Raw genomic sequence first — 18742 nt, 5'->3', positions numbered from 1 at the left:
ATGCCGTCTGGAGCTATACTCCTGGTAGGGCCACCCATGGCGGTAAGGTCGAGGGGGAGGTCTCTGGCAAAGAGCAATCCAACCAAGACCTCAACGGTGGAACAGGCGGAGGACGATGGCTGACCTTAGTGGAGCGTCACAACGGCTGGGAAGGCGGATGAAGGCTGCAGCAGAAAAGGGTCTCCGGTCGTCTTGGACTCCATGCCACTGGATCCTGACCCAGATCTGTCAAGGACCGTGGGGTGGCTGTCTGTGCACCAGTCTCCCCACGTTAAACAAAGTCACGCACAGGCGTCCTCCATGAGAGGACAGTCATACTTGTTTCGAGTGACCGCCGATGATGATGAATTGTTAATGTGTAAGATGGTGTTGGTGCACGCTCATCACTGGTCGGTGCGGACTCGGTGGGCCGAAGAACCTGTTTCCGTGTTGTATCTCTAAACTAAACTAAAAGGAAGTGGCCATGATACAAACCACAAGGACACACAAGCAGGAATGCACTCTGGGAAATCCTGCTCTTTGTGCAGCTACCTCCTCCAGAATTAGCTCAACAGACTCCAAGGTACAGAAGCTCTAAAATAACTCCAGCATGTCCACAGTTTCACCCCCTGTATCGACGAAACCGAGCGTAGACTCGGCGACTATTTCTCCAAACACTTGTGCATTGGCCCACCAAGGCCTACAGGTTCTCCCGACTGTTATTTTAATGCCTCTTCCCATTCCTTTACTGACCTTTCTGTCCTGGGACTCCTCCATTGCCAGAGTGCGACCACACACAAAGTGGAGGAACAGCGCCTCATATTCCGCTTGGGTTGTTTACCATCCATCGGTATGAGCATTGAATTCTCCTATTGCAGGTAACTTAAACCCCACCCCTACCCCTCCTTCCCTCCCCCCTCCCCTTTACTCCACCTGGACTCTCACCTATTTCTTCCCTTGCACCTACTTTCTTTCTTAAGGGTTTCATCAGAGTTCCCCGATGTTTCCACAGGGGTCACAGCTTTTGCTTTAAAACGAGATGAGAAGAACTTTTTTCACACAATGGAACCTTTTGTCTCGCTAGATTAGGGATTAGATGTGGCCCTTGTGGCTAGGGGATATAGATTCTGAGTTGGATGATCAGCCATGATCATATTTGTCAGGCTTGGCACCTAATTTACAGTAGCTTCACAACAAAATGGATTTTAACCTTGCAGTCATAACATAGAATAACGTAAAATAATAAACAAAACACACACTCACTCAACACAGTTTAACATCCACCACAGTGAGTCCACAAGGCACCTCCTCACTGTGATGGAAGGCAAAAGTCCCGAAGTCCTTGACTCTTCCCTCCTTGCTCTCCCTCTGCGCTGAGGCGATCCAGGCCTCCAATGGTAAGTAAGTCCCGCGGCTGAATCTGAACTCCACAAACTCCGCGGCCTGGGGCGGTTAAAGCTGCCGCCCTCCATTCCAGCGGACGAAGCTGTTGTTGCGGGAGCCCCGTAAAAACAGGTCACCAACCTGTGACCTGCGAGCTCCCGACGCTATCGTCCACCGGGCCCGCGGCCGAGCCTCCGGGGCTCCGAAGTCGGGTCGCCGCTGCCGCAACGCCACCACAGCGCCAAAGTCGGGTCGCTGGAACACCGCCACAGCCCCAAAGTCGGCCAGCTTCGCGATGGTAAGTAAGTCCTGGCTCTGCCTCCGGAGCCTTGAGGTCTGTACCCGTTGGAGGCCGCCAACTCCACCATTAGGCCTCAGTGGGGATACGACAAGAAAGGTCGCATCCCCCCCGAAGGAAGAGACCAAAAACAAGCTTCTCCCCCCCGCCCCCACACATACACGATCCAACAAACCAAAATAAACTGAAACGGGACAAAAAGAAAACAAAAAAAGAAAAGACAACGACGGATTGAACGAGCTTTCCGCAGCTGCAAGGCAGCCCCGCCACAATTCTGTCTTTTCATCTCTAACCAACCATTTGCCTGCTTATCACAAGAGCCCCAGTCACCTGTATCCACCTTCTACCTGCCAGGCCTGGTCCTGCCCCTCCTTTCCTCCAGCTCTCTCCGCCCGATAGCATGCGTCTAGCTCGACCAAACGTGGTCGCTTGAGGCGTACGACCTCGCGGGGCCGGTCCCACTTCGATCGGCGGAGGCGTATGAAGTTTTGCGGGGCTGGTCCCGACATCGCGCGGGGCTCCAAAAATCTTGCAATGTCCGAAAATCCCGCGCGACAGCCTGTCGGCCCTCAGCCGCATTGAGGCCGTACGCAGCGCCTCGACGGGAGTTCGCAGTGTCTTGACGGTGTATGCCTAGCGCGTGGCGTTGCGCGATGATGTCACCGTCCGGCGTACCGTTGCGTCATGACATCACCGTCCGACGCCGTGCGACGTACAAATTCAGTCGGCCCGCCTCCTGCCCAGCTGATTGGTGACTATGATGTCAGGACCAGCCCCGCACAACTCCAGACGCCTCCGCGGTTGGAAGTGGGACCGGTCCCGCAAGGCCGCACGCCTCAAGCCACCACGTTTGGTCGCGCTAGACGCGTGCAATCGCATGCTGGTGGGACAGGCCCTTAAGGAAATTCAGCATGTCTCCAATGACTCTTACCGATTTCTGCAACTGAACCATAGGAAGCATCCTATCGGGTTGCATAACAACTTGATGTGGCAATTGCTTTGCTCAAGACCAGAAAAAAACTACAGAGAAATAGCCTAGTACATCGTACAAACCAACCTCCCATCCCTCCCAACTCCATCTATACGCAGCCAACATAATCAAGCATGGTGGCACAGCAGTAAAGGTGCTGCTTTACAGCGCCAGAGACCCGACAACCGGTGCTGCCTTTATGGAGTTTGTACGTTCTTCCTGCGACCCACGTGAGTTTTCTTCGAGATCTTCCGTTTCCTCCCACACTCCAAAGACATACAGGTTTGTAGGTTAATTGGCTTGGGATAATTGTAAATTTGCTCCAGTATGTGTAAGACAGTGTTAATGTATGGGGATCACCGGTCGGTTTGGACTCGGAGGAACCGAAGAGCCTGTTTCCGTGCTGTATCTCAAAACTAAAACTAGAATAACGGGGAGGTCATCTAAGACTGAGGTGAGAAAAAACGTTTTCACCCAGAGAGTTGTGAATTTATGGAATTCTCTGCCACAGAGGGCAGTGGAGACCAAGTCACTGGATGGATTTAAGAGAGAGTTAGATAGAGCTCTAGGGGCTAGTGGAGTCAAGGGATATGGGGAGAAGGCAGGGACGGGTTATTGATAGAGGACGATCAGCAATGATCACAATGAATGGCGGTGCTGGCTCGAAGGGCCGAATGGCCTCTTACACCTATTTTCTATGTTTCTATGTTAAAATAACTAAAACACCCATATTTTCCAAGCCATCAAAACCCATTGATTTAGGCAACTACCTTTGGTGAAACCTCTTTCTCCAAAATAGAGAGAGTACAGAGGAGATTTACTAGAATGTTGCCTGGGTTTCAGCAACTAAGTTACAGAGAAAGGTTGAACAAGTTAGGGCTTTATTCTTTGGAGCGCAGAAGGTTAAGGGGGGACTTGATAGAGGTCTTTAAAATGATGAGAGGGATAGACAGAGTTGACGTGGATCAGCTTTTCCCACTGAGAGTAGGGAAGATTCAAACAAGGGGACATGACTTGAGAATTAAGGGACAGAAGTTTAGGGGTAGCATGAGGGGGAACTTCTTTACTCAGAGAGTGGTAGCTGTGTGGAATGAGCTTCCAGTGAAGGTGGCGGAGGCAGGTTCGTCTTTATCATTTAAAAATAAATTGGATAGTTATATGGACGGGAAAGGAATGGAGGGTTATGGTCTGAACGCAGGTATATGGGACTAGGGGAGAATACGTGTTCGGCACGGACTAGAAGGGTCGAGATGGCCTGTTTCCGTGCTGTAATTGCTATATGGTTATATGGTTATTTGCAACTAATTGTAATTGTGTAGGCTTTGGCCTGCCATGTGCATTTATATTTCCCATATCTTCTTACATGAGAAATCGAAGGAGTTTATCCGACCCATCATGTCAATGTAGGCTCTCAGACCATTCCCATTCCCCTACTTAAATATACTTTCTCTCATATCCCCATTCACTGCCACCACTGCCCCCGATGATTCTTCTACAATAGGAACAATTAAGAGTAGCAAATTCAAACACAATCAGCTTGTGGCAAAAAAAGCTGTTTTCTGCCACAGGCAATGATGGTCCAATTCTATACGGCCATCATAGAGTCTGTCTTCACCTTCTCCATCATGGTCTGGTTTGGCTCAGCCACCAAGCATGACATTCGGAGACTGCAGCGAATCGTTCAATCAGCCGGGAAGGTTATTGGCTGCAACCTTCCCTCCATCGATGAACTGTACACTGCAAGGGCCAGGAAGTGAGCGGGTAAGATCATCTCTGCCCCTCTCACCCTGGCCACAAACTCTTTGAATCACTTCCCTCTGGAAGGCGACTCCGGACAGTCAAAGCCGCCACAGCCGGACATAAAAACAGCTTTTTTCCAACGAGTAGTTGCTCTACTCAACAACCAAAAGTCTGTAGCCTCCTTTTGCCCTGGTATTTAATTTCATTCTTCATAAGTTTAAATTATAATGTTTTATTTTTAATTATCCACTGTATATCGTGTTGTTGCTTGCGAGCAAAGCACCAAGGCAAACTCCTTGTATGTAGACATATTTGACTAATAAAATGTATTCAATTCAATTCAATTCAATTAAGCTACTAGCATGTTTTGGGGAAAGTGGGAGGAACCTGGAGCAGCCATCTGAAGACCTGCAACTTCCACCAGATGACACCAGAGGTTAGGTTCGAACGTGGAACCCTTGAAATATGCGGCATCAGCGCTAACAGCTAAGACACCGAGTCCTCTTAGTGGGCTGATTGTAGCTCTGCACCTTGGGAATAATTTGTTATGTTGCTAGCCAATGCAATTTTTAATTGCCTCTTCTCAGGAAAGATATTGTTCCCAACCACAACAGTACAGCGCAAACATAGAAACATAGAAACATAGAAAATAAGTGCAGGAGTAGGCCATTCGGCCCTTCGAGCCTGCACCATCATTCGATATGATCATGGCTGATCATCCAACTCAGTATCCTGTATCTACCTTCTCTCCATACCCCCTGATCCCTTTAGCCACAAGGGCCACATCTAACCCCCTCTTAAATATAGCCAATGAACTGGCTTCAACTACATTCTGTGGCAGAGAATTCCAGAGATTCACCACTCTCTGTGTAAAAAATGTTTTTCTCATCTCAGTCCTAAAAGATTTCCCCTTTATCCTTAAACTATGATCCCTTGTTCTGGACTTCCCCAACATCGGGAACAATCTTCCTGCATCTAGCCTGTCCAAACCCTTAAGAATTTCATAAGTTTCTATAAGATCCCCCCTCTCAATCTTCTAAATTCTAGCGAATACAAGCCGAGTCTATCCAGTCTTTCTTCATATGAAAGTCCTGACATCCCAGGAATCAGTCTGGTGAACCTTCTCTGTACTCCCTCTATGGCAAGAATGTCCTTACTTACCGTATGGTTACTGGCGTGAAGATAAGCATCGTGGTGACATTGTCCAGGAAGGCTGAAAGAATGGCCGCAATGAGACACAGAATGATGATCATGGGCCAGATTCTTCCTCTGGATAGCTGGTAAGCCTGGAAAACAATAAGGTTTTCAATGCAGAAAAATAAATGGCTGCTTTATTCAATGTAGTTTTTTTTTTTAATTTAACTTACTTTTAAACTTACTAGATATTGAGTACATTAATTCACTGAAGTATCTTGGAACATTCAGTATATGAAAAAAAAACCATAAAGCTTTTGTAGTGTAAAATATTTAATTATTTATTTTCTTATTAAAAAAGTACATCCTATAGACATAACATAAAAATTTATCTTCTGACTGAGTTTTTTAAAATTCCATGTGATTTCACATAACTTAAATTGGCAATATGTCCGAAGAAATGTCCCGACCTGAAATGTCACCTATCCATGTTCTCCAGAGATGCTGCCTATCAGAGAAACATAGAAAATAGGTGCAGGAGTAGGCCATTCGGCCCCTCGAGCCTGCACCGCCATTCAATATGATCATGGCTGATCATCCATCTCAGTATCCTGTACCTGCCTTCTCTCCATACCCCCTGATCCCTTTAGCCACAAGGGCCACATCTAACTCCCTCTTAAATATAGCCAATGAACTAGCCTCAACTACCTTCTGTGGCAGAGACTTACTATCCCGTTGACTTACTCCAGCACTTTGTGTAAACCAGCACCTGCAGTTCCTTCTATCTATTATATATATCACTTGCTAGAGAACATCGTATTGCAATCCCAGAGGTAAAGTCAAAATATGATTAAAAACATTCATAACTGATGTCTGGTCTTCAACATGCTCTAATTAGATGTCTTGTTTATTAAGCTATATTTTATCTCTATATAAACAGCATGTTTATGTGGTTACTGTTATTATCGCAGCAGATTACTTAGCAAAGTGGCGAGGATCAGATATCACCAAGGGGCTCCCTCCGCATGATGGCTGCCTCGCGAACGGTCTTTGTTCGTCTTTTCCCCTCTTTGTGTTTTTAGTTTGTAAAACGTATGTTTTAATTTATCTTTAGTTTTGTTTTATGTGGGGGCGGATGGGTGGGGGGGAGCTTTTCTCATGTCAAGTCAAGTCAAGTTTATTTGTCACATACGCATACGAGATGTGCAGTGAAATGAAAAGTGGCAATGCCCGCGTGTCGTATCTCCGTCCGCACTGAAGCCCAACATCGTGGAGCTGGCGGCCTCTTGTTGGGACTTCTAGAGCTCCAAAACCGTGGAGCCGGTGGACCTCAACATCTCGGAGCGTGCGATCCCTTTGCCAGTGGTCGGCCTTTGTTGCTCCAACCTGCGGATTTTAACATTACGGAGCTCACGGTCCTGGTTAGCGACCGATTTCGGGAACTCAGAGCGGCAGGAATTCGACCGCCCCGACGCGGGAGCTCAATCGCCGGCCACGGATGGTTCGAATCCCCCGACCGCGGGAGGAAAGGAGGAAAGAAGATTAGACTTTATTGCCTTCCATCACAGTGGGGAATGGGGAGGAGCTGCAGTGCTGGATGCTTATGCCAAATTTTTATTTAGTTGTGTGTCTTATAGCTTTTTTTTGGTTTGACTGTATGGCAAACCAAATTCCCGTATGTTGCAAAACATACTTGGCTAATAAATTTGGATTATGAATATTATGACTGATATCAGAAGGAACAGGCGTTGCTGGGTGATTTGCAATGCACTACCCTTAACCATGCTAAACAGCAGCTCGCTGTGAATCGCCCCTCCCATCTCATTAAATCTCTCACATTTGCAAGTTGGATTTTTCCACTAAACCTAGTGAAGAAATGTACAACTGTACAACAACTGCGTGGGTTTTCTCCAAGATCTTCGGTTTCCTCCCACACTCCAAAGGCGTTGGCTTGGTATAAGTGTAAATTGGCCCCGGTATGTGTAGGATACCGATCATCCTTGAGGAGCTTAATCACTTCTATGGCCGCTTCGACAGGGACAATCTAGAGACAGCCATCAAGGCTGTGCTCCCTGCCGATCACCAACCCCTCACACTCACCCCCTACGACGTGTACGTGGCACTGAGTAGGACTAATGCACGTAAGGCTGCTGGCCCTGATGGCATCCCCGGGCGCGTGCTCATCGCCTGTGCTGCGCAGCTGAAAGACGTCTGGACTGACATCTTCAACCTGTCACTTGCCCAAGCAGTTGTCCCCACGTGCCTTAAAGCCACCTCCATCGTGCCAGTGCCAAAACACACCACTGCGGCAAGCCTCAACGACTTCCGCCCAGTTGCACTTACCCCCATCATCTCCAAGTGCTTCGAGAGGCTGGTCCTGACACACCTCAAAAGCTGCCTACCCCCCACACTGGATCCCTATCAGTTTGCCTACCGCAATAACAGGAGTACGGAGGATGCCATCTCAACGGCACTTCACTCCGCCCTCTCCCACCTCGCCAACAGAGACACTTACATAAGAATGCTGTTCATCGATTACAGCTCAGCATTCAACACCATTATACCATCAAAACTGATCACCAAACTCGGTAACCTGGGCATCGACCCCTCCCTCTGCAACTGGATACTGGACTTTCTAACCAACAGACCCCAGTCTGTGAGGTTAGACAAGCACACCTCTTCAACCCTCACCCTGAACACCGGCGTTCCACAGGGCTGTGTGTTGAGCCCCCTCCTCTACTCCCTCTTCACCTATGACTGCACACCTGTACATGGTACTAACACCATCATCAAGTATGCAGATGATACAACGGTGATTGGCCTCATCAGCAACAACGATGAGTTGGCCTACAGGGAGGAGGTCCAGCACTTAGCAGCATGGTGCGCTGACAACAACCTGGCCCTTAACTCCAAGAAGACCAAGGATTGTAGACTTCAGGAAGTCCAGGGGCGGCACGCACACCCCCATCCACATTAATGGGACGGAGGTGGAACGTGTTTCTAGCTTCAGGTTCCTGGGAGTCAACATCTCCGGTGACCTCTCTTGGATCCACAATACCTCTACTCTGATCAAGAAGGCTCACCAGCGTCTCTTCTTCCTGAGGAGACTGAAGAAGGTCCATCTGTCTCCTCAGATCCTGGTGAACTTCTACCGCTGCACCATCGAGAGCATCCTTACCAACTGTATCAATTGCCCAATGCATCACCGGTTCCTCACTCCCCTCCATTGAGTCTGTCCAAAGCAAGCGTTGTCTGCGGAGGGCGCTCAGCATCGCCAAGGACTGCTCTCACCCCAACCATAGACTGTTTACCCTCCTACCATCCGGGAGGCGCTACAGGTCTCTCCGTTGCCGAACCAGCAGCTCCAGGAACAGCTTCTTCCCGGCGGCTGTCACTCTACTCAACAACGTACCTCGGTGTCTGCCAATCACCCCCCCCCCCCCCCTCCCCCGAACACTCCTCCCACAGGAAAAACACTATGTCTGTATATATGCTAATGTAAATATTTATTCAAATCATATTCTATGTCGCTCTTCCAGGGAGATGCTAAATGCATTTTGTTGTCTCTGTACTGTACACTCACAATGACAATTAAAGTTGAATCTGAATCTGAATCCTTCACTGGAGTTTAGAAGGATGAGGGGGTATCTTATAGAAACATATACAATTATAAAAGGACTGGACAAGCTAGATGCAGGAAAAATGTTCCCAATGTTGGGCGAGTCCAAAACCAGGGGCCACAGTCTTAGAATAAAGGGGAGGTCATTTAAAACTTTTTCACCCAGAGAGTTGTAATTTATGGAATTCCCTGCCACAGAGGGCAGTGGAGGCCAAATCACTGGATGGATTTAAGAGAGAGTTAGATAGAGCTCTAGGGGCTAGTGGAATCAAGGGATATGGGGAGAAGACAGGCACGGGTTATTGATAGGGGACGATCAGCCATGATCAATGAATGGTGGTGCTGGCTCGAAGGGCCGAATGGCCTCCTCCTGCACCTATTTTCTATGTTTCTATGATAATGTTAAGGTGTGGGGATCGCTGGTCAGTGTGGACTGGGTGGGCCGAAGGGCCTGTTTCCGCACTGCATCACTAAACTAAACTAAACTGGAGACCCAAACCACTTTGGTCCAGAAAGACCCAAGCATTTTCAGTGTGAGGCACAAGGAAAAATGTTTAATCAACTGGGCGTGCATGTGCCAAATGGCAGGAATATCTGTACCATTGGCAAAGTTCTGTAATGTGTTGGGTCTTCCAGTGCTCTAAAAGTGTCAGTAATTTATTCATCAGGGAATGAAAGAAAAAATTACAATTCATCCATATTTTGCTTTTGGCCATCTCTTTGTTTTATAACCAGTTACATTACAATGATGTCATTGTTTTTTGATTACTTTTCTTCCCCCTGTGGCCATCTAATTATATGAAGAAATGATTTGGAATTGAACCAAAGTAAGCCGCTGATAAGCAGATCCCAATTAATCGTAAGCCAAGCCACCCCTGAATTCAAAACTAACTTTAATGTAATGTTTGCTTTTCGCTTTCACGTTAAAGCATACCCAGCTCGGAAATATCATTGTTTAGGAAATACCGTAAAAGAAATAACTACTTCCGATTACGGCGGCATGGTGGCGCAGTGGTAGAGTTGCTGCCTTATAGCGCCAAAGACCTGTGTTCGATCCTGGCCACGGGTGCTGTCTGTACAGAGTTTGTACGTTCTCAAGAGTCAAGAGTCAAGAGTCAAGTCAATTTAATTGTCATTTGGACCCCTGGAGGTCCAAACGAAATGCCGTTTCTGCAGCCATACATTACACACAAATAGACCCCAGACACAACATAATTACATTTAACATAAACATCGATCACATAACTGTGATGGAAGGCCAAATAAACTTATCTCTCCACTGCACTCTCCCCCCCCCCCGATGTCAGAGTCAAAGTCATAGCCCCCGGCTGGCGATGGCGATTGTCCCGCGGCCATTAAAGCCACGCCGGGTGGTGCGAGGTCGCACACCGGGTCTTGATGTTGGAGCCCCCGGTGTGCGCTCGCAGAGTCCGCGGCCATTCCAGCCGCGCGGGGCAGTGGTGTCAGGCCCCGCTCCAGGAGCTCTTCGACCCCGCAACTCGGGCGGGAGAAGTCGCCGCCGCAGAAGCCCCGAAAAGCGGTCTCCCCCCAGGGAGCCGTGGGCTCCCGACGCCGTCGTCCACAGACCTGTAGAGAGCCTCCGACTCTCGGCAGCAGCAGCAGCAGCAGCAGCAGCAGCAGCAGCAGCAGCAGCAGCAGCAACAGCATCAGCAGCAGCAGCGCTCCTCCACCGCTCCGGACTCGGCCAGCTCCGCGACGGCAACGGTGAGTCGACACCTGAGTCCCCGGTCTCTTCCTGTTGGAGGCCGCTCCTCGTTGCGGCCTCAACGACGACTGAGACCCGAAGAGAAAAGGTCGGGTCTCCAGTGCAGGGAGAGATTTAAACAGTTTCCCCCCCCCTCCCACCCCCCCCCCCCATCCCCCCCACACACACACCCCAACATAAAATAACAAACACTACATAAAAACACAGACAAAAATAATAAAAACGCGGACAGGCTGCAGAGGCCGCTGCTGGCCAGAGCCGCGCCGCCTACCGATTCCGTGTCTTGCGTGGGTTTTCGCCAGGATCTCCGGTTTCCTCCCACACTCCAAAGTCATACAGGTTTGTAGGTTAACTGGCTTGGCGTAATGGTAAATAGTCGCTAGTGAGGATACGATAGTGTTAATGTGCGGGGATCGCTGGTCGGCGTGGACTCAGGCGGCTGAAGGGCCTGTTTCCCCGCTGTATCTCCAAATTAAACTAAAAAAAGATAAGCATGTACTTGTGATAGAGTTTACAAAAGTAAACCATGACTGGCAATCACAGTCATCGGGTCAGCCAGCATCTGTAGAGCAAGTAACAAGGTCAATGGTCAATGATTAATGGGATGGGGGTGGGTTGTGGGAGTGAGGGAAGAGGGACAGGAGAATGGGAGAATTGGGTACACACAGCGATTGAAAGAGAAGCAGGAAACAGGAACAGCACTGGAAAGACAAAGGGGGGTCACTCAAGGGAAGGTTTCATCATTTGGAAATTCATTCATATAATGAAGAACTGAGATTGATTAGCGTTGTGCAGAGATAGCAACACACAAACAAACAAACTTTCCGATGAGGGTGTTGATTAGCAACAAGTTCATTGATGAGCAAATTGATCATCCGAGTATGAGTCAAGGCATTCTCTGTAACAAGTTAGGTCACACATCATTGATGGAAATTATCAAATGGAAGCCTACTCTGGTGAGGCTTTATGAGTGAGTGGAGTGCACATTGAAGCACAATAGATAATGAGAAAAGATAACACTAACGTGGCAATCTCTGAAACGAGGCCACATTTAATAGGAAGGATCTTAATGTTAATTGGATTTTAATTCTCTGATCCCCAAACTGGGATAACACAGTGGCGCAGCAGTAGTGTTGCTGCCTTAAAGCGCCAGGGACCCGGATTGGATCCTGACTACGGGTGCTGTCTGTACAGAGTTTGTATGTTCTCCCTGTGATCGCATGAGTTTTCACCAGGTGCTCTGGTTTCCTTCCACACTCCAAATACGTACAGGTTTGTAGGTTTAAGAAGGAATTGCAGATGCTGGAAAAATCAAAGATAGATAAAAATGCTGGAGAAACTCAGCCGGAGGAGCACCCCCTCATATTTCGCTTGGGCAGTTTACACCCCAGCGGTATGAATATTGACTTCTCCAATTTCAGGTAGTCCTTGCTTTCTCCCTCATTCCCCTCCCCTTCCCAGCTCCCCCACAGCCCACTGTCTCCGCCTCTTCCTTTCTTCTTCCCACCCCCACATCAGTCCGAAGAAGGGTCTCGACCCGAAACGTCACCTACTCCTTCGCTCCATAGATGCTGCCTCACCCGCTGAGTTTCTCCAGCATTTTTATCTATCTTCAGGTTTGTAGGTTAATTGGCTTCGGTAAGTTGTAAAGAAATTGTCCATTGGTATGTTGGTGTACGGGATGATCGCAGGTCAGTGCAAACTCTGTGGGACGAAGTGCCTGTTTACACGTTGTATCCCTAAAGTGTAAAATGTAACGATCTAGCAGAGAATGCAAACCTAGAGGCCTGTTGCGTGGGGTAGGGCTGATTCTCCAGACCAAGTTCCTTCGGTCGAGATCTCTCCAGATACCATTAGTCACCAACACCAGAGGGGCAATTTACAATAGCCAATTAAACTACCACATCCTTGGAATCTGGGATAAAATTGGAACGGGAAATGTTCAGGTGTGATGCATCTGGTAGAGTTGCTGCCTTGCAGCGCCAGAGACCCTGGTTCGATCCTCCCCTCCCCTCGGGTGCTGTCTGTGTGAACTTTGCACGTTTTCTCAGTGGACTGCGTGCGATGCTTCCCGGTGCTCCGGTTTCCTCCCACATCCAAAAGACGTGCAGCTTTGTAGGTTAGTTGGGCTGTAAATTGCCCCTAATGTGGCAGTAGATGGTAAAGTGAGATAACGTATAACTAATATGATCAGTGTGGATTCGATGGGCTGAAGGGTGTGTTAGACAATAGACAATAGGTGCAGTAGGCCATTTGGCCCTTCTAGCCAGCACCGCCATTCAATGTGATCATGGCTGATCGTCCCCAATCAGTACCTTGTTCCTGCTTTCTTCCCATATCCCCTGACTATTTTTAAGAGCCCTATCTAGCTCTCTCTTGAAAGCATCCAGAGAACCTGCCTCCACCGCCCTCCTAGGAAGAGAATTCCACAGACTCGCCACTCTCAGTGAGCAAAAGTGTTTCCACGTCTCCATTCTAAATGGCTTACTCCTTATTCTTAAACTGTGGCCCCTGATTCTGGACTCCCCCAACATCGGGAACATGTTTCCTGCCTCTAGTGTGTCCAAGCCCTTAACAATCTTATATGTTTCCTGGCTGTGTCTTTCAATTCCACAAATGCAAGATGCAAGAGTATTTTCAACATTTTATTGAATAGCTTACATGGATAACCTCTGAATGTCTTCTACCTACAAGTTTTACCCACTTTAAAGTATATTCTGTCTTTCTCTTCCTCCTAGTAAAGTGGATGCCTTTCAACTTGCCTACATTATATTATTTTTGCCATATCTTTGCACGTTCAGTTAGCTGTCCTTGTACCCAAAGCCTATCATCCTCATAATCTACGATGCCACATACATTATCGCCAAAAATATTAACTCTGCATGAATATCATTAATTTTTAAACGCATATTAGTAAATGAGATGAAATTAGCAATATGTGTGTGGAAATGTCAGAGGGATAGGATTATGCAGAATTAATATTGTTCAATAATCTAATGCCCCAGTCCCACTTAGGAAACCTGAACGGAAACCTCTGGAGACTTTGCGCCCCACCAAAGGTTTCCGTGCGGTTCCCGGAGGTTGCAGGTGGTTGCCGGAGGTTGCAGGTAGTGGAAGCAGGTTGGGAGACTGACAAAAATCTCCGGGAACCGCACGGAAACCTTGGGTGGGACGCAAAGTCTCCAGAGGTCTCCGTTCAGGTTTCCTAAGTGGGACAGGGGCATAAGGAGTGGGCTCATGACCAAGAGAATGATGAAGGAAAATGAGAATGAGATTGTTTATCCCCCTGGTTTCCTCATGGTGCCTTTATAGTATTATTTTAAAAGTCAAAATTTTACAACAAAAATGACCATTCAGCCATTTCTGAAAGAGCAATTAATTATTCATGTAGTCCCACTCTAACCCATAGTCTAGCAAATGATTCAAATAGATATTCAATTCCTTATTAAAAGTTAACACTGAATTTGTTTCCACTTACTTCCAGGCAATTAGCTGTGGATCAGTGGCAGGGAAACATTTGGAGAAGATTCTTAGGGGCAGGATTTACTCCCATTTGGAAAAGTGAAGACTTATTAAGAACAGTCAGCCTGGATTTGAGATAGAGATTGAGATGTAAACGGGGTAGATAGCTAGAGCCCTTTTCCCCCCAAGGTGGATATATCAAATACATAGAAGGCGCAAGTGTAGGTGAGAGGAGGAAGGTTTAAAGGAGATTTTTAAGCCAAGTCTTTTTTACACAGAGTGCCTGTATCAAGCTGGCATGGGAGCTGGCAGAAGCAGATATGATTTAATGCCACATTTAGAAACATAGAAATTAGGTGCAGGAGTAGGCCATTCGGCCCTTCGAGCCTGCACCGCCATTCAATATGATCATGGGATCTATAGAACCTGCCTTCTCTCCATACCCCCTGATCCCCTTAGCCACAGGGACAATGAACTGGCCTCAACTACCCTCTGTGGCAGGGAATGCAGGGTCTACGGATGTGTTAGGAACTGCAGATGCTGGTTTAAACCGAAGATAGGTACAAAAAAACTGGAGTAACTCAGCAAGGCAGGCAGCATCTCCGGACAAAAGGAATAGGTGACGTTTCGGGTCGGCTCTGTCTGAAGAAGGGTCTCGACCTATTTCTTTTCTCCAGGGATGCTGCCTGACCCGTCGAGTTACTCCAGCTGTTTGTGTCTATCTCCGTGTTAGCAGAGAAGATTGATTTAATTTGAGACTAATCATTTACTCACATGACTCAAAAATTATAAATTAGACTAAAAGTTACACTTTGCTTGTTGACACAACATTGCTGGAGAACAAAGGGACTTTTCATGATCTGGAGCTACAATTGTAAGCTGTCTCTGTCTATGTTCTTAAACACAGTCATACAGGTTTAGAATTGCCAGTCTGCTGTGTTGGATTTCCCATGGGGGCCTTCCAGCCATTTGTCATAATGTCGGCCTTCCTTCACAAAGGTGTGGCTTACACCACAGTCCTTCAGCCAATGTTACGCCAGGTGACATAAGCAATGGGATGAGCGAGCACCCCATCATATTGACTCGACCAATGAGGTGCTGGCTTGAAGGGCCGAATGGCCTCCTCCTGCACCTATTTTCTATGTTTCTATGTTTCTATGACCAGCTGTGTTGTTGTGCTGCCCGAACCTATAAATGCATGTTTATTGTGGAAACAAGGAACTGTCGATGTTGGTTTACAAAGCAAGGTACAAAGTGCTGGAGTAAGTCAGCGGGTCGGACAGCATCCCTGGCGAACAGGGATAGGTGATATTTCATGTCAGGATCCTTCTTCAGACTGATGCATATCTGTTTACTCCAGTAATATCTCAACGGGGACTTTTCCATTAGGGGCAGCACAGTGAAGCAGAGGCAGAGCTACTGCCTGACAGCGCCTGAGTCCCGGGTTCGATCCTGACTACGGGAGTTTGTCTGTATGGAGTTTGTACGTTCTCCCCATGACCTGCGTGGGTTTTCTTCAGTTTTCTCCCACACTTCAAAGACATTGTGGTTAAATTGGCTTGGTATAAATGTATAAACGTAAACATTGTCCCCAAGTGTGTGTAGGGCAGTGTTAATGTGCGGGGAGCGCTGATCGGTGGACTCGGTGCGCAGGCACTGAACACGCTATCAAAATATGGAGGGGGCGGGGGACAGGGGACACACAATTGTTTGGCAGCCGCGCGCGCGCATGTGCACACTCACACACACGTGCGCGAGGCTTCGGAGGCTCAATCCTGTGCTAAATGCAGCTCAACTCTGCCTGTCTCGCCAGGTTAACCTACAGCCCTGCCAGGACTGATGGGACACCAGCGCTGCTTCTCCGCGCTGGCCATATTTCCCGCAAGCCCAGGCAGGTTCACCTGGCGGGACAGGCAGAGTTGAGCTGGGTTTAGCGCTGCTTCTCTGCGCTGGCTGTGGGCCTGGGGGTACAGGTCGTGTCTGACTGCCGACCTCTCTGGCCACCCTCGGGGGGGGGGGGGGGGGGGGGGGGGGCACTCGGGTGGGGACGGGACAGCGCCGGAGACCCGGCCGGGATCGATCCTGGCTGTAGATGAGGCGCAGGTCTGTGTCACGTCTCCCTCCTCCAATCACCGCACTCTATCCTCAGTCCCCCCACCCCCACTCCTCACTCCTCCAATCATCGCACCGAATCATCATGTCCCGCCCCCATTGTCAGAAGTCCCACCTCCACTATCTCGCGGAAAGCGGAGATTTGACTGGGTTTTAAAATCCTGACGACAAAAACTTGGGGGGGTGTCCCCCACCTATCAAAACATGGGGGGGGGGGACATGTCCCCTCGGGCCCCCCCGGGTTTTCCGCCCCTGCTCGGTGAGCTAAAGGGCCTTTTTCTGTATATCTAAACTAAACTAAACTAAATACCCAACTGCATTACAGGTGCACAACCTTTTATCCGAAGATCCAAATAACGAAAACCCCCGAATAGCGGACATTTTTTTCGGTCCTTGAAGAAAGGTCCTTGAAGACGTTCACGGAGGGCGGCCCGCAGAGGTGACAGCGGAACCTCCGGTCGGTGCTCGAAGAAAGGGGAACTAAATCCCCATGCAGAGGGAGGGGGCAAGGGCGGTACAGTTCCCAGTCTCAGCTCCAGTCCAGGGGGGTGGCCGGAGACGTCAGGACCAACGGGACACCGACCCCCAGGCCCACTGCAAGCACGGAGATCCCAGAGACTCACAGCCGCCAGCAGCAACTCCAGCCCAGCCCCGCTCCAACTCCAGAGGAACACGTAGGGGCAGAAGCTGATGGTGTGCAAGGTACGTCTTGTTCTTGGGGTGGCGCAGCTCGGGCTGTGGGCAAACTGCCACTTGTCGCCGTAGCGGCCCATCGGGGAGCGGATTCCTCTGGAGTTGGAGGGGGAGGGGGGTATTGTGCTGGTTACACAGAAAAGCTGGAGAAACTCAGCGGGTGCAGCAGCATCTATGGAGCGAAGGAAATAGGCAACGTTTCGGGCCGAAACCCTTCTTCAGACTGATCGGGGGTGGGGGTGGGTGGGGACAAGAAAGGGAAAAGGAGGAGTAGAGAGAAGGCTGGAGGGTGGGAGGAGACAGCAGGGGAGCTGAGGAAGGGGAGGAGACAGCAAGGACTAACAAAATTGGGAGAATTCGATGTTCATGCCCCCGGGGTGCAGACTCCCCAAACGGAATATGAGGTGCTGTTCCTCCAATTTCCGGTGCTGCTCGATGTGGCCATGGAGGAGACCCAGGACAGAGAGATCGGAGGCGGAGTGGGAGGGGGAGTTGAAGTGCTGAGCCACCGGGAGGTCAGCTTGGTTATTGCGGACCGAGCGGAGGTGTTCGGCGAAATGATCGCCCAACCTCCGCTTGGTCTCACCGATATAGATCTGCTGACATCTAGAGCAGCGGACGCAATAGATGAGGTTGGAAGAGATGCAGGTAAACCTCTGTCGCACCTGGAACGATTGCTTGGGTCCTTGAACGGAGTCGAGGGGGGAGGTAAAAGGACAAGTGTTGCATCTCTTGCGGTTGCAAGGGAAAGTGCCCGGGGAGGGGGTGGACCGAGAGGGAAGGGAAGAATTGACAAGGGAGTTATGGAGGGAGCGGTCTTTGCGGAAGGCAGATATGGGGGGAGATGTGAAGATGTGGCGAGTAGTGGGGTCACGTTGGAGGTGGCGAAACTGATGGAGGATTATTTTTTGTATGTGACGGCTGGTGGGGTGAAAGGTGAGGGTATTGTGCTGTTTGATCGCCCCCTGCTATCCCAGGGACAGGGAGACACAGCGGCGTTTTAGACTGGTGGGCAATCACTTCCAAAGTTCTGCCCACACAGTCAGTACACCTCTCCTACACTGCATGTAGCCCCGCTAGGGTGACATGAGTGCGAGAGGTGATTCAATGCTGCGGTCACATTTACAAATTCAGGAATTCATTCAACACACTGCATTTCATACAGACATTTATTCTGCAAGAAAAACTACATTGAAGACTCAAACTCGCGACCGAGGAACTGCCGGGATCAAGGCGCAAACTCGCGACCTTGCGGATATGAGCCGAGCACTCTACCACTGAGCCAGCCATTAAAATCTACGCTAAAAAATTTCCATTCCGAAGACCGACAAATTCTGAATTACGAAAAGTGTCTGGTCCCAAGGCTTTCGGATAAAAGGTTGTGCACCTGTATATGTTTCCGAGAAAGAGGTCTTTAAACCATTTGTTGCCATCTCCTCATGCAATACAGTTCACATATTCAGGATGTAACAATTTATCTGTAATCAGAAATGCTATTCAGAAAAAAAGCAAGCTCGAAAGAAATATAAATAACATACTTGCAGTAAGTTCTGTCATACATTTCTCCCATGAGCGGTCTCCATTTACTGATCCTGCTGCATTACATTTCAATGCCAGCGATGTTCC

General features: G+C 48.9%; 1 protein-coding gene across 1 annotated transcript in view; it reads right to left on the bottom strand.

Annotated features, from left to right (window-relative positions):
- The window catches only part of oca2 (oculocutaneous albinism II), a 358288-nt gene that overhangs the window by 201857 nt on the left and 137689 nt on the right, over window positions 1–18742 (bottom strand). The window contains exon 13 of the mRNA XM_055636431.1: window positions 5532–5656. Within this exon, the coding sequence (XP_055492406.1) occupies window positions 5532–5656 (125 nt within the window). The remainder of the gene's footprint in view (window positions 1–5531; window positions 5657–18742) is intronic.

The sequence above is a fragment of the Leucoraja erinacea genome, chromosome 6 (assembly GCF_028641065.1).
Source record: "Leucoraja erinacea ecotype New England chromosome 6, Leri_hhj_1, whole genome shotgun sequence".
Classification (NCBI taxonomy): domain Eukaryota; kingdom Metazoa; phylum Chordata; class Chondrichthyes; order Rajiformes; family Rajidae; genus Leucoraja; species Leucoraja erinaceus.
This window is presented reverse-complemented; position numbering and strand designations above follow the sequence as displayed.